The following is a 12,521-nucleotide window of genomic DNA, read 5'->3' as shown; positions in this document are numbered from 1 at the left end:
ATTCTTTATTTTTTGTGGCTTTTTCAAACAATTTTATAGCAAAAATAATTGGTTTTGCATCTCTATTTGTGAGCTGTAGCTTTTTTATTTTTCCGGTTGACCTTGGGTTGCCATGGCAATGATCATGACCCTGTGATCACATTGTTGGGGTCTCGGTCAGGTAGGTCAGAGAGTGCACTCCGTCTCCCAGCCTCCTAAATACTGTGATCGCTATTGATTAGGGCTTTTAGGGGGTTAAATGTTGCAGGCAGTTAAGCCGAGCTCCTGGCTGCGATTGTGTGGGCACAGCTTCTGTACCCCGCGTGATTACCATAATGGATTACCATACCATACCCTTACATCATAGATTGGTAACCCTTTCCAGTCCATGATGTGTGGGTATGTCAAAGGTCATTAAGGGGTAAAGGAATGGAACAAAGGCCAAAGTAATTTTAATCTAAACTCCTATCTATTTAGTGCTGTAATTTCAACTAATTTCTAATATACTTGCATTAAAAATTACCTATTCTTCCATAACTACACCATCTAACAGACATCTAAGTGACATCACTTGTGGGGATGGCACTGGTTTCTGCATGTTGTGTATCCTGATGCTGCTCACTAATTGTGTGCTCTGCGCTATTGCCAGCTCGAGTCGCATACAAAGTACTGTATAATGGAAGTCAATGAGAAACTTGAGCATTTTTCAGTAAGATCTTTTGGAAAAATGCTAGAGTTTTCCATTGACTTCCATTATACTCAGTACTCTACTCGAGGTGGTCCAAGCGTCCAACCTGTTCGTTTCGAGTATCAAGCATCCGAACATGGTAGTGCTTGCTCATCTCTACTTATGACACTTCATTTGAGTACATTAGGATGCACTGGGATTCTCAAATAAAGTGTCATCAGAGAGGAAGTAGGGAAAAAATATAATAGCAGTAAGACAGTGTAGTTAGGGAAGGAGTGGTAATTTTTAATGAAAGTATATTTAAAATTTGTTTAGATTACAATACTAAAATGGATAGGGATTTAGATTAATATTATTTTGGCCTTTGGACCATCACTTTAATAACCGCTGCTGTATAAAAACGGATTGCATATGGATGAGAAGTGAGAAAACAATTCAACAGGTTTTCTAGATGGAACTTGGCCTTAGAGGCAATATGTCACAGCCTACTGTACAGTGTGTGTATGCAAAAGAGGCTGTCAATGAATATGTCAGGAAGTGATTACAGAGTGCTCACTGTATAGCCAGCGGGCGGTGACTGTAACAGCACCCTGCACCAATCCTATATCAGAAGTGAGTGGTTGCACTTCTAGTAAATCAGCCCAACATTATTGAAATGCTATTTACTTACAGCTTACCACTAAAACAATAAGTAAATAGTATTTTTGTAGCTGACAAGTTCTCTTTAAGCTTTAGCAGCAGTTGTAGGAATACATTGGTTTATCTGTAATCTTGTGGCCTTAGGCTATGTGCGCACAGTGCATTTTTTGCGGCGTTTTTGCGCGTTTTTCGGGTGCGTTTTTGGCCTCAAAACTGCAGGACTTTGCTTCCCCAGCAAAGTCTATGAGTTTTCATTTTTGCTGTCCGCACACATTTGTTTTTTTTCAGCTGCGTTTTTGTGGTGTGTTAGAGAAGCCATTTTGTATCTTTTTTAGTATAGAAGTTCATTATATTCTAATATAGTTATGCAATCAGTTATGCAATCAGTTAAGCAATCCGTTATGCAATCTTGGAATGAGTAATTGATGTTCTATTCCACATCTGCTATTCTTTTATTACGGTCATCTTGACCTGGAGCTTGTTTGACAAGGTTTGATTGATCACATCTCTTGAAACACTTTTTATTACATATCTCTTTGGCTTGAAATATTAATCCTTTCCTTATGTGATGATATCATGCTTATATCCCAAATGACTATATTTGGTATCTATCTAAAGTTATGTAACTATATCACATGTCTCATATTGCGTAATCAGCTTGAAAGGTATAAAGAAACCTTCAGATCCAATAAAGGGGCAGAGCTAATTTGAATCACTATAGACTCCTGTCTGTCATGGTGTTTTAAGCGTGCTCTCACAACCGGTCGACGTCCCAGCTACCTGAGAGGAAACAAGACCCCGGCTTTAACAATTTGGAGGCCCTCAGCGAGCCCCATGACTGGGACCCCAGACTTTCCCCTTTCCATCCGTCTAAGACTGAACACAGCGTTCTTCCTCGCTTGAACAGAAAATACTAATATCAAACCTAGGTAAGTTGATCTTTTCGATCTCAAAGTATTTTCTCTTCAAGAGGGGGTAGAGGGCACGAGTCAGTCTCCGGGGGATATAAACAGGAAACTCGCGAATCCTCAGGTAGCCTTTATGTTCATTGTTTGTTTGTCTTGTCCTATATGCTGAAAACAAAGTTGTTTTTTTTTTGTAAGTAGTGCTGCTAAAAGATTTTCCTTTCTTCTTCTGTCTTCTTTCTTTATCTGTTTCACAATACTAACCCACTAACTAATAATATAATACTTGGCTACTGCTTCTTACCTTTTCAATCTGATATATTATATTGAAGTTGTTTTTTTGTCTTTAGGTGATTATATTCTGTCAATTTCCCCTGTATAGTCAGAGACTTACAGTGAAAAGTGAGGGGGGAGAACAGAGACTGCAGCGTTGTGACCTTATAACCCGCACTCGCTGAACAGAGCTCATAGAATTGGAATGCCGTGTATTAACTGAGTTAGAAGTATGTCATTTGTTTCTAGATGGGCAAAAACAGAAGATCTAGTCTAGTGTATATTGTTAACAGTTGTTTTACATCTCTGATGTTTAGAGGTATGGTTTGAGCTGCATATGATTTGTTAGGATTGGTGAACATTGTCTTTGCTTAGTAACATTGTGTGATATGAAGGTAAAGTTGCAATAGAAGATATATAGAGAGTTGTTGGACTGGGAATGAGAGGGGATCCACTGGATTACACTCTCTGGGAGTCAGCCCTAGTAACGGGACCAGGAGGATGGACTTGTGTGTGCGGAGAACAAAATCCTGATTGGCGTGAATATTGTGCTGCCTGTGGCAGACCAAGACCACGAAAACGAGCAGGATCTTGTGTCCCCAGCATAAGATCAGGGAATAAGATCAGAATAGACGCACACCCTGTACCATGGGTGGATTCAGGAATGGAAGTGGCAGCATCAGATGATTCTGATGAATGAGGAATATATAGCTATTGCAATTGGAGTTGTGTTGTATTTGTTTGTGTGTCTTTACTAGCTTAGACAATGGTATATTAGAAAAGAAAGAAAAACTGGTTTGATTACCTTGAAAGATAGGGGTTCACCGTTGACTGCTAGCCAGTAAATACTAGATTCAGGAGGGGAATTAGTAGCTAGCGGAAAGGAATTAGTAGCTAGCGGACATAAGTCAACATCTGAACTGCTAGCCAAGGGATCGCTACCCTTTGGGCGGTTCAGGGGATAGTGTGAGGTGGAGGGCCGCTACCTTTTAACTACCACACTATGGGAACCAGTCTTACCAGACATTCTACTAAGTCAAACAGTATGGATCAAAGATTCAAAATGATTGACTTGGTCAGAATGGAGAATGGAGAGAAAGCAGTTAAGAACAGTGCTAAAATACTGAAGAAGGCGGGGATGCCTAAGACAGGTTGTTTAGATTTTTGCCGGTGGCAGCAGTTCGGCCGAGAGAATTACCAATGGATTCAGAAGCACGGATACCATGCTCAAGTTGCAGCGTGGCTCCGGACTTCTGAACGCCATCATCCTCTTATAAATGACCATGACGATAAGGATAGACTTAAGCCATCAGAGGAAAATATGACTGATAGATTGTGTTCAGAAATGTTTCAAAGGCAAGATGAAAATGTAGACGAATATCATGCTCGATGTGTTTCCCTTTTTATAGATAATGGTTATGACTTAAAGGACTTTAGAGAAAGAGCGCTCTTTAAGGGTATGTTTAAGGAAGGGTTAAGGAGAGATCTTAGAAAAGAAGTAGTAAGAACATGTATAGACTATAAATGTGTACCACTTGAACAATCATTGCACATGATAAGAGCTATAGAAGATCAGATGATGAAAAAGAAAGCTCAGGAACAAACCCCTGTAATGGTAAGCATACACTCAAGAGCATTTGATAATGCGGTAAAAAGATCAGTGGAAGGATTACAGACTGAGCGTAGAATGGATAAGATGCCAGATTTTGATGAGTATAAAGAAAAGGGATTGTGTTTTGGATGTGGAAAAAGGGGACACTATAAACGAGACTGTTACAGGATAAGAAGAAAAGGGCAACAACGGGAGGTACAGAGGAAGGGAGCATTTGTTAGAACAGATATAGGTTGCAATCATAAAAACAACATACTGGGACTGGGAAATAGGCAGCCCCCAAGGAAAGCAAATAATTAGGGTCAAACCTGTAGATGGCTCCATAGCCACTGCACAGGTAACCCTTCCCACTAGCAAAAATATAGATAGTATAATAGATATGAGAATAAGCCTTATACTAATTAATAAACAAAAATGCTAGAATAGTTCATTATAAAAAAATAGAATCACTGTTACAGGACCAATGCCTGAATCTATGCTTGTTGTAATGATGTCTTTGATTTAAATAGATGAAAGCAAGCTGAATGAGAACCATCATCAAAATTAAGGTACCTGTATATTTGTGTATAAAATAATATCCCCTGAGTAGAAAGCAGAATGGAAGCCATCACAAAACAGGTAGAGAATTATCTAAAAAAAAACAGGATTGGAACAATTGGTGAGTTGTGAGTTGGGGAATGTCATTCCTTCAGTGTCAGAGAAAATGCAGCCAACTATTTTATGTGCTGGCAGCATGTAACAGGAACAAAATTCTAAAAATCCTATCAGCAAAACTCTAAAAGCAAAAGAGGGTTTTGAGATGCTGAAGAGTGATGACATTCTCTGTGGATTCATAATTCCCTCTACACCATGACTGGAAAATATCTCATTTTATTTGTTTTGTTATAATTTAGGGAAAAACACCATCTAGTGGGATATGTATGTATAAATATTTATATATATATGTTCTGGTGGTGGTTACCCGTGCAAAGAAAGTATGTTAATGTTAATTTGGTAATACACTTTAGAAATACAAGGCACTATACTCAGTGTAGTAATTACTATTTCAAGTATTGACAAAATATTTATTAAATGAACTGACTAGCAAAGTGTAAGGTAGCTCTACTCATAATATTTAATCCAGCTACTTTGTTATTCGACACAGATGATAAATGAAGTTTAGAGACAATTGTTTGTATCGAAAACCCACAACCTTTGAATTGTTTGTATATTGTATATTTGTCCAGCAAAAATTTTGAGTGAATAAATATACAAAAGGGGGGAAAGGAGGTTATCCATTATATACTCTAGTAGTATAGTACGCTTCCCTTGTAATAGTCACTATGAAACATGTCTATTAAGCAGAAAAAGATTGGTTGGAGGTAATGTTATAAGAATGATATGATGACATATTTTTAGCTTTGTTTTTACAGATGATTGGTCGCTTCTGCACTGGAAATGCTACGGCTTACACAGCACGAAATAATTAAAATTTAAACCACTCCCTTCTTGCCTATATTAGTACAGAAGGCAGTGATGATGAGGCCCTCTCTGAATGGGAAAAGCAGAACTGGGTAAGATAGTTAAAGATCCTTACAATGTCAACTGAAATAAGAAAAACTGTAGAATACGCATGAGCCCGAATGAAGGTTCTCCTGTTATTGCTCTCCTGTTATTAAATAAGCCAGGTACAATGAAGATAAAGTCTAGACCTGAGCTGACAGTGATGGAGCACAAAAAGATGCTTACACAGGTGTAGTTAAACAATAACCGGGCCTAGAGTTGAGAGTTTTCCATCTTTCCCTGTACAGACCACCTTGGTGGCTCCTGTCACGTCCGTGACGTCTGCCACTCCTTGTGTTCTTAAATCCCTACAGGTACAAGAAATTCAACGAGGAGTGGAGATAGAGACGCAGGAAGCCCAGCTGACTGAGGTCTGTGGATACAGGGCGGTAATATTTCTCTGCCATAAGCTCTCTTCTTATTGATGGTCCAGGTAACCAATAGATTAATAAGGAATTCTCTGTGAAAAACGGATATAAGTGTGTCTTAAGAAACAAGGTATGGGTGACACCAGAATTTAGTCCAGATTTACCCAGACTTGTAAGACATATGCCCAAAATACCCAAAATAATGAAAGAAGGAAAACTGTATAGTTTATAGAAATATACCCTGCATTGGCTCTTCCCATCTCAGAGACCGCAGATAAATTATAGTGATATACCATAAGCAGGTGTTATGCAAGTTTGTGCGTGTTCTGTGGATTTCTTCCCAGATTTGGTAAGAGGCAATCCAGAGCAGAAAATGATATGTTATTACTAGAAAAGCACATGATAGAAATTGTATATATAAAAGATAAAAGATAAAAGATAAGAAGGTACAAAATGCAATTTTTGTTCACAGATCCAGTAATCAGACGTGTAATTTTTGATATATAAATGATTGATTAAATATGTAATACCATGTAATAAACAGTTGATTTCAGTTTCATTCCAGATCCTTCCTATCTGGCACACATTCTCTGAAGTTTGGGGGACTGGGTGACGGTCTGGAGGCGTGTGGGGGAAACTTGGATCTACACCAAGTCCAACTCAGTACACCAACCTCAGTAAAAGTCCATACATCCCATTGCAGGAGGGTTTACAAAGATTAAAGAAATGACATTAGGGAAGTATCGTGTACTGCTTCTCTTTCTATATGTTGTTCTCCTCTTAGGAATAAACAGTGGGACAATAAATTTGTAATGTATCATATATATGTCAATATCATGTCTTGTTTTTGTAACCCCCATACCCAATCAAATGTTAAAAGATAGTTTTGAAATAAGGGGTTATGCCCCAAACCAAAATCCGTATTGTACCAGACCTCCTTGTATATCCCTACAAAGATACATACATGAAACCAATTGGACCAGAGCCTATAGATTCGAACATGGTGACACTGATACCTGTGCAAATCGCAGTGCAATACACATGAGTGAAGAAGTTGAAGAAGGGCAGTTGGGTGATGAAGCAGCAGATATGTCAATAGCTAATGATAAAGAACCATACTGTGTGCCCTTTCAATTTTATAGAGTGGTTACCACTGACTTAGAAGATTCTTGGTGTTTGTATGATGAGACCTTGCGATTTGTATCAGTAGTAATGGCGTTACTAAGTGAATATCAGTTTGAACTTCCAAAAGGTATTTACACAAAGGTGTAGGTGGATGGATCACAGGGATAATACATTATGTCATTCAAGGAGCGTTTATAATATTAGTAATTACAGTATTGGTAAAATTATTTGTAAAGCTTGTAAAGAAAATTCTAGGAGCTAATTGTAGCTGTTTTTCAGGAACATGCAAACCCCAAAAGAGAGAAGCTATTGATACTGAATCCCTCCAAACTCAAGTAATGATGACCATAACAACCACAAAGAGATGCAGATGTATGATATGTGATAAAGATACCCTGATGGACTTAACCAACTGTGCCTACTGTGGAAGTCCTATGGAATCGTTTGACCACAAGATGCAAGAACATCAGCATGAAAAGAACTTTAATACTATACACCATGAAGTTACACCATAAAGTGTGTGATATATAAACACACTACAAAGACTCCATAAAGTTACACCATAAAGTGTGTGATATATAAACACACTACAAGGACTATACAAACATATATCACATTTATATAATGAATAAACTGGTAGAACATACATATATGATATTATACTACATATATAGCCTTATATAGCCTTAAGTATATGTTCCCCTCTAGGAACAGTAGATAGGATGGGTATAGGGACATGTAGGCCGATCCCACAGAGCACGTTTGAATGGCAGGGCCCCATGATGCGCGTAGGGAAAGCCTAGTGTATTGTGAAAGTAGGACAAGTCTCTGCGGTCTACCCTATAGGAAGGGACAGATAAGATAGAACATAATTAATCAAAAGAGGGGAATTGTTAGAGAAGCCATTTTGTATCTTTTTTAGTATAGAAGTTCATTATATTCTAATATAGTTATGCAATCAGTTATGCAATCAGTTAAGCAATCCGTTATGCAATCTTGGAATGAGTAATTGATGTTCTATTCCACATCTGCTATTCTTTTATTACGGTCATCTTGACCTGGAGCTTGTTTGACAAGGTTTGATTGATCACATCTCTTGAAACACTTTTTATTACATATCTCTTTGGCTTGAAATATTAATCCTTTCCTTATGTGATGATATCATGCTTATATCCCAAATGACTATATTTGGTATCTATCTAAAGTTATGTAACTATATCACATGTCTCATATTGCGTAATCAGCTTGAAAGGTATAAAGAAACCTTCAGATCCAATAAAGGGGCAGAGCTAATTTGAATCACTATAGACTCCTGTCTGTCATGGTGTTTTAAGCGTGCTCTCACAACCGGTCGACGTCCCAGCTACCTGAGAGGAAACAAGAGCCCGGCTTTAACAGGTGCCACAAAAATGCAGCATGTCAATTATTCCCGCGTTTTTCACTGCGCTTTTCATCCATTGAGTGCAATGGGATGTTGAAAGACGCAATGAGAAACGCAAATAGCTGCGTTTTGGTGCGTTTTGGTGCGTTTCTAAGACCAAAAACGCAGCTATAAATGCAGGAGGTGGGTAGTAAAGTGACGTGTACAGGAAGAGGATTCCTTCTGTCAGTAAACACAGAAGCGTGAATCCTCCCGGTACTGTCACCGCTGCATCCACCTCCCGTCCTGTGCATGTATGCTGCCGTGCGGCGCCATGTACAGGCAGGAGGTGGAAGCGGCTGCGAAAACAAAAGTGAACAGTAGAAAAAAAAAAAAAGTTATACACACCTGTCTGCAGACTCCCGGTGCCATGCCCGGTGCCATGCCCGCTCTCTCCTCCCGGTCCCGCCGCTCCGGGTGTGTGCAGTCTCCCCGGGTACGTATGCCTGCAGGATGCAGGGCCTGGCGATGGATCCCCTGATGCAGTCACCTGACGCATCAGGTGATCGTAAGTCTCGGGCTGACGCCGGCGCCAAGCCGGTTATCAGCGGATGCGTCAGGAGACTTCATCCCTGATTACCGGCAGCTCCTGCAGCGATGGGACAGGATCAGACTCCTCCAATCGCTGCAGGAGCTGCCGGTAATCAGCACATAAGTGAGTATTTTTTTTTATTTTTTTTTTTGCACTGATGCATCAGCTGATTGTATAATCGGCTTTTATACAATCAGCTGATGTGTGATGTGATTCATCCCCTAGAACCTGACACATCATCTGATCGCTTTGCCTTCCAGCAAACCGATCAGATGATATTGGATCCGGATTGGACGGCGCGGGACCCTTGTCCCAGGATTACTGCGGAGGGGGGTTCTTTATTTCAATAAAGATGGAGTCACTAATTGTGTTGTGTTTTATTTCTAATAAAAATATTTTTCTGTGTGTTGTGTTTTTTTTTTATCTTTACTAGAAATTCATGGTGGCCATGTCTAATATTGACGTGACACCATGAATTTCGGGCTTAGGGCCAGCTATACAGCTAGCCCTAACCCCATTTTTACCCAGCGAGCCACCCGGCATCAGGGCAGCTGGAAGAGTTGGATACAGCGCCAGAAGATGGCGCTTCTATGAAAGCGCCATTTTCTGGGGTGACTGCGGGACTGCAATTCTCAGCGGGGGTGCCCAGAAAGCATGGGCACCCTGCACTGTGGATTCCAATCCCCGGCTGCCTAGTTGTACCCGGCTGGACTCAAAAATTGGGCGAAGCTCACGTCATTTTTTTTTTTTTAAATTATTTCATGAAATTCATGAAATAATTAAAACAAAAAGGGCTTCCCTATATTTTTGGTTCCCAGCCGGGTACAAATAGGCAGCCGGGGGCTGGGGGCAGCCCGTACCTGCCTGCTGTACCCGGCTAGCATACAAAAATATGGCGAAGCCCACGTCATTTTTTTTGTTTGGGGGGGCAAAGAAATCCTGCATACAGGCCTGGAAGGAGGATGCTGAGCCTTGTAGTTCGACAGCTGCTGTCTGCTCTCCTGCATACACTATTGTATGGAGGATGCTGAGCCTTGTAGTTCGACAGCTGCTGTCTGCTCTCCTGCATACACTATTGGATGGAGGATGCTGAGCCTTGTAGGTCTGCTCCCCCTAACTCTCCGTCAAGCATACAGTCCTGGATGGAGCATGCTGAGCCTTGTAGTTCTGCAGCTGCTGTCTGCTCTCCTGCATACACTATTGGATGGAGTATGCTGAGCCTTGTAGTTCTGCAGCTGTCTGCTCTTCTGCATACACTAGTGGAGAATGAAGAACACATTGAAGAAGGAAATGACATCAGACCTTTTTTTTTTGTTCACTGATAAAAAACGCATAAAGACACTGAGCAAAAACGCAGCAAAACGCAGCAAAAAAACGCACCAAATCGCGGCAAAGCGCGTGCGTTTTTTGCCGCGTTTTTTGACGCGGGTGCGTTTTTGTGCGTTTTTTGCCGCAAAAAACGCACAAAAACGCAGCGTCAAAAAAACGCAGTGTGTGAACCTAGCCTTAAGCTCCTTTGTAGAGCCATATAGTTTTTATTATAGAGTCACTGTAAATATATGAAAAGTAGTAAATCAAGCAGACTTACATCATCAAAGTTGCGTAAGTAGTATGAAACGACATATGAAAGTAAATTCCTGCTGTTATCCTAAAACAAGAAAAAAAAAAAACATTTTAGTAATTGCTTTGGTAATGTAGTCTTCAAACATGTCGCAAAAACTGCTTTTTATTCAAACATTTGAAAAGTTAAAAGATTCAACAATATTTAGGTAGAAATTCATGTTTTGAGGCTTCTTCTTGATGTTTTTCACGTTTCTTTTACATTAAAAACAGTTACTTTTAGGGTCCATCCAGATAAGCGTGTAATTCGGCTGTGTGCTCTCAGAGTAAAAATCAGACAGAACACTGACCAATTTTATTCAATAACAGGTAATGCATAAAAACTAATGCCCATGGACAGTGTTGGACAAGCATTATTATTTGGCCACTATGTGGTGGTAATATCTGGTCATGGTGTTGTGGTATTTGTCCCTTGTATGTAGTATAATTGGTCTTGATATGGTGGATTGTGTTGTGTATGGAGGTCACTAGTTCTCTCTGATTTCAATAAGAGGAAGATAGAGATTAAATACTTGCCCCTCTATTTCCTGTGACTATTATAAAGAAGCAAATATGCATTTACAGAGGTTCTCCAGTGAAAAAAGAAATCACACCTTCTAATATGTTCAGTATTTGCTCAGTATTTTTTACCAGTATTTCTAAGCCAAAACCAAAAGTGGGTGAAGTCTTATGCGGGCTTCACACGGTACGATCTATCGTGCGATTGCACGAGCGATCATACCCGCCCCCGTCCTTTGTGCGTCATGGACAAATCGCTGCCCGTGTTGCACAAAGTCGTTAAACTGCTGTCACATGTACTTACCTGATGAGCGACCTCGCTGTGGGCGGCAAACATCCTCTTCCTGAAGGGGGAGGGACGTTCGGCGTCACAGCGACGTCACTCAGCCGGCGGCCAATAGAAGCGGAGGCGCGGAGATGAGCGGGACGTAAACATCCCGCCCACCTCCTTCATTCTGCATAGCCGGCGGGTGCCGTGGGACGCAGGTAAGCTGTGTTCATCATTCCCGGGGTGTCACATGGAGCGATGTGTGCTGCCCCGGGTGCGATGAACAACCGGCGCCATTAAACTTAAAAGATTTTTTTAAATTAAACAACGAGTACATGACTCACGATTTGTGACCGATTCAGCGTCGCTCAGAGGTGTCACACGAGATGACGTCGCAAGCGATGCCGGATGTGCATCACGAAACCGTGACCCCCGAAAACACATCGCACGATAGATCGTCTTGTGTGACGCCCGCATTAGGGGTACTTCTCACATAGCGAGATTACTAGCGAGATTGCTGCTGAGTCACAGTTTTTGTGACGCACCAGTGACCACATCAGCGATCTCGCTGTGTGTGACAATAAGCAGTGACCTGGCCCCTGCTGTGAAATCGCTGATCATTACACACTGTTCTGGTTCATTTTTTGCTTGTTGGTCTCCTGCTGTGCATCACACATTGGCGTGTTTGACTGCGTGAGACCAACGAGCACTGACTCTGTGTAAGCAGCGTACGCTGGTAACCAGGGTAAATATAAGGTAACTAAGCAAAGCGCTTTGCTTGGTTACCCGATATTTACCCTGGTTACCACCGTACACTGCTTAGCGCTGGCTCCCTGCACATGTAGCCAGGGTAAATATCGGGTAACTAAGCAAAGTGCTTTGCTCGGTTACCTTATATTTACCCTGGTTACCAGCGTACACCGCTTAGCATTGGCTCCCTGCACACGTACCCAGGGTAAATATCGGGTAACCAAGAAAAGCACTTTGCTTAGTAACCCGATGTGTACCCTGGCTACAGGTGCAGGGAGCCAGCGCAAAGTGGTGTACAAGCT

General features: G+C 40.9%; 1 protein-coding gene across 2 annotated transcripts in view; it reads right to left on the bottom strand.

Annotated features, from left to right (window-relative positions):
* Positions 1-12,521, bottom strand: part of FMN2 (formin 2) — a 2,161,480-nt gene that overhangs the window by 959,939 nt on the left and 1,189,020 nt on the right. For both annotated transcript variants that reach the window (XM_075339745.1, XM_075339746.1), the window contains one exon: positions 10,672-10,731. In XM_075339745.1, the coding sequence (XP_075195860.1) occupies positions 10,672-10,731 (60 nt within the window). The remainder of the gene's footprint in view (positions 1-10,671; positions 10,732-12,521) is intronic.

Source organism: Anomaloglossus baeobatrachus, chromosome 3, assembly GCF_048569485.1.
Source record: "Anomaloglossus baeobatrachus isolate aAnoBae1 chromosome 3, aAnoBae1.hap1, whole genome shotgun sequence".
In the NCBI taxonomy this organism is placed as follows: Eukaryota; Metazoa; Chordata; class Amphibia; order Anura; family Aromobatidae; genus Anomaloglossus; species Anomaloglossus baeobatrachus.
The sequence above is the reverse complement of the archived record's forward strand: the minus strand, read 5'-3'. Positions and strand labels throughout refer to the sequence as shown.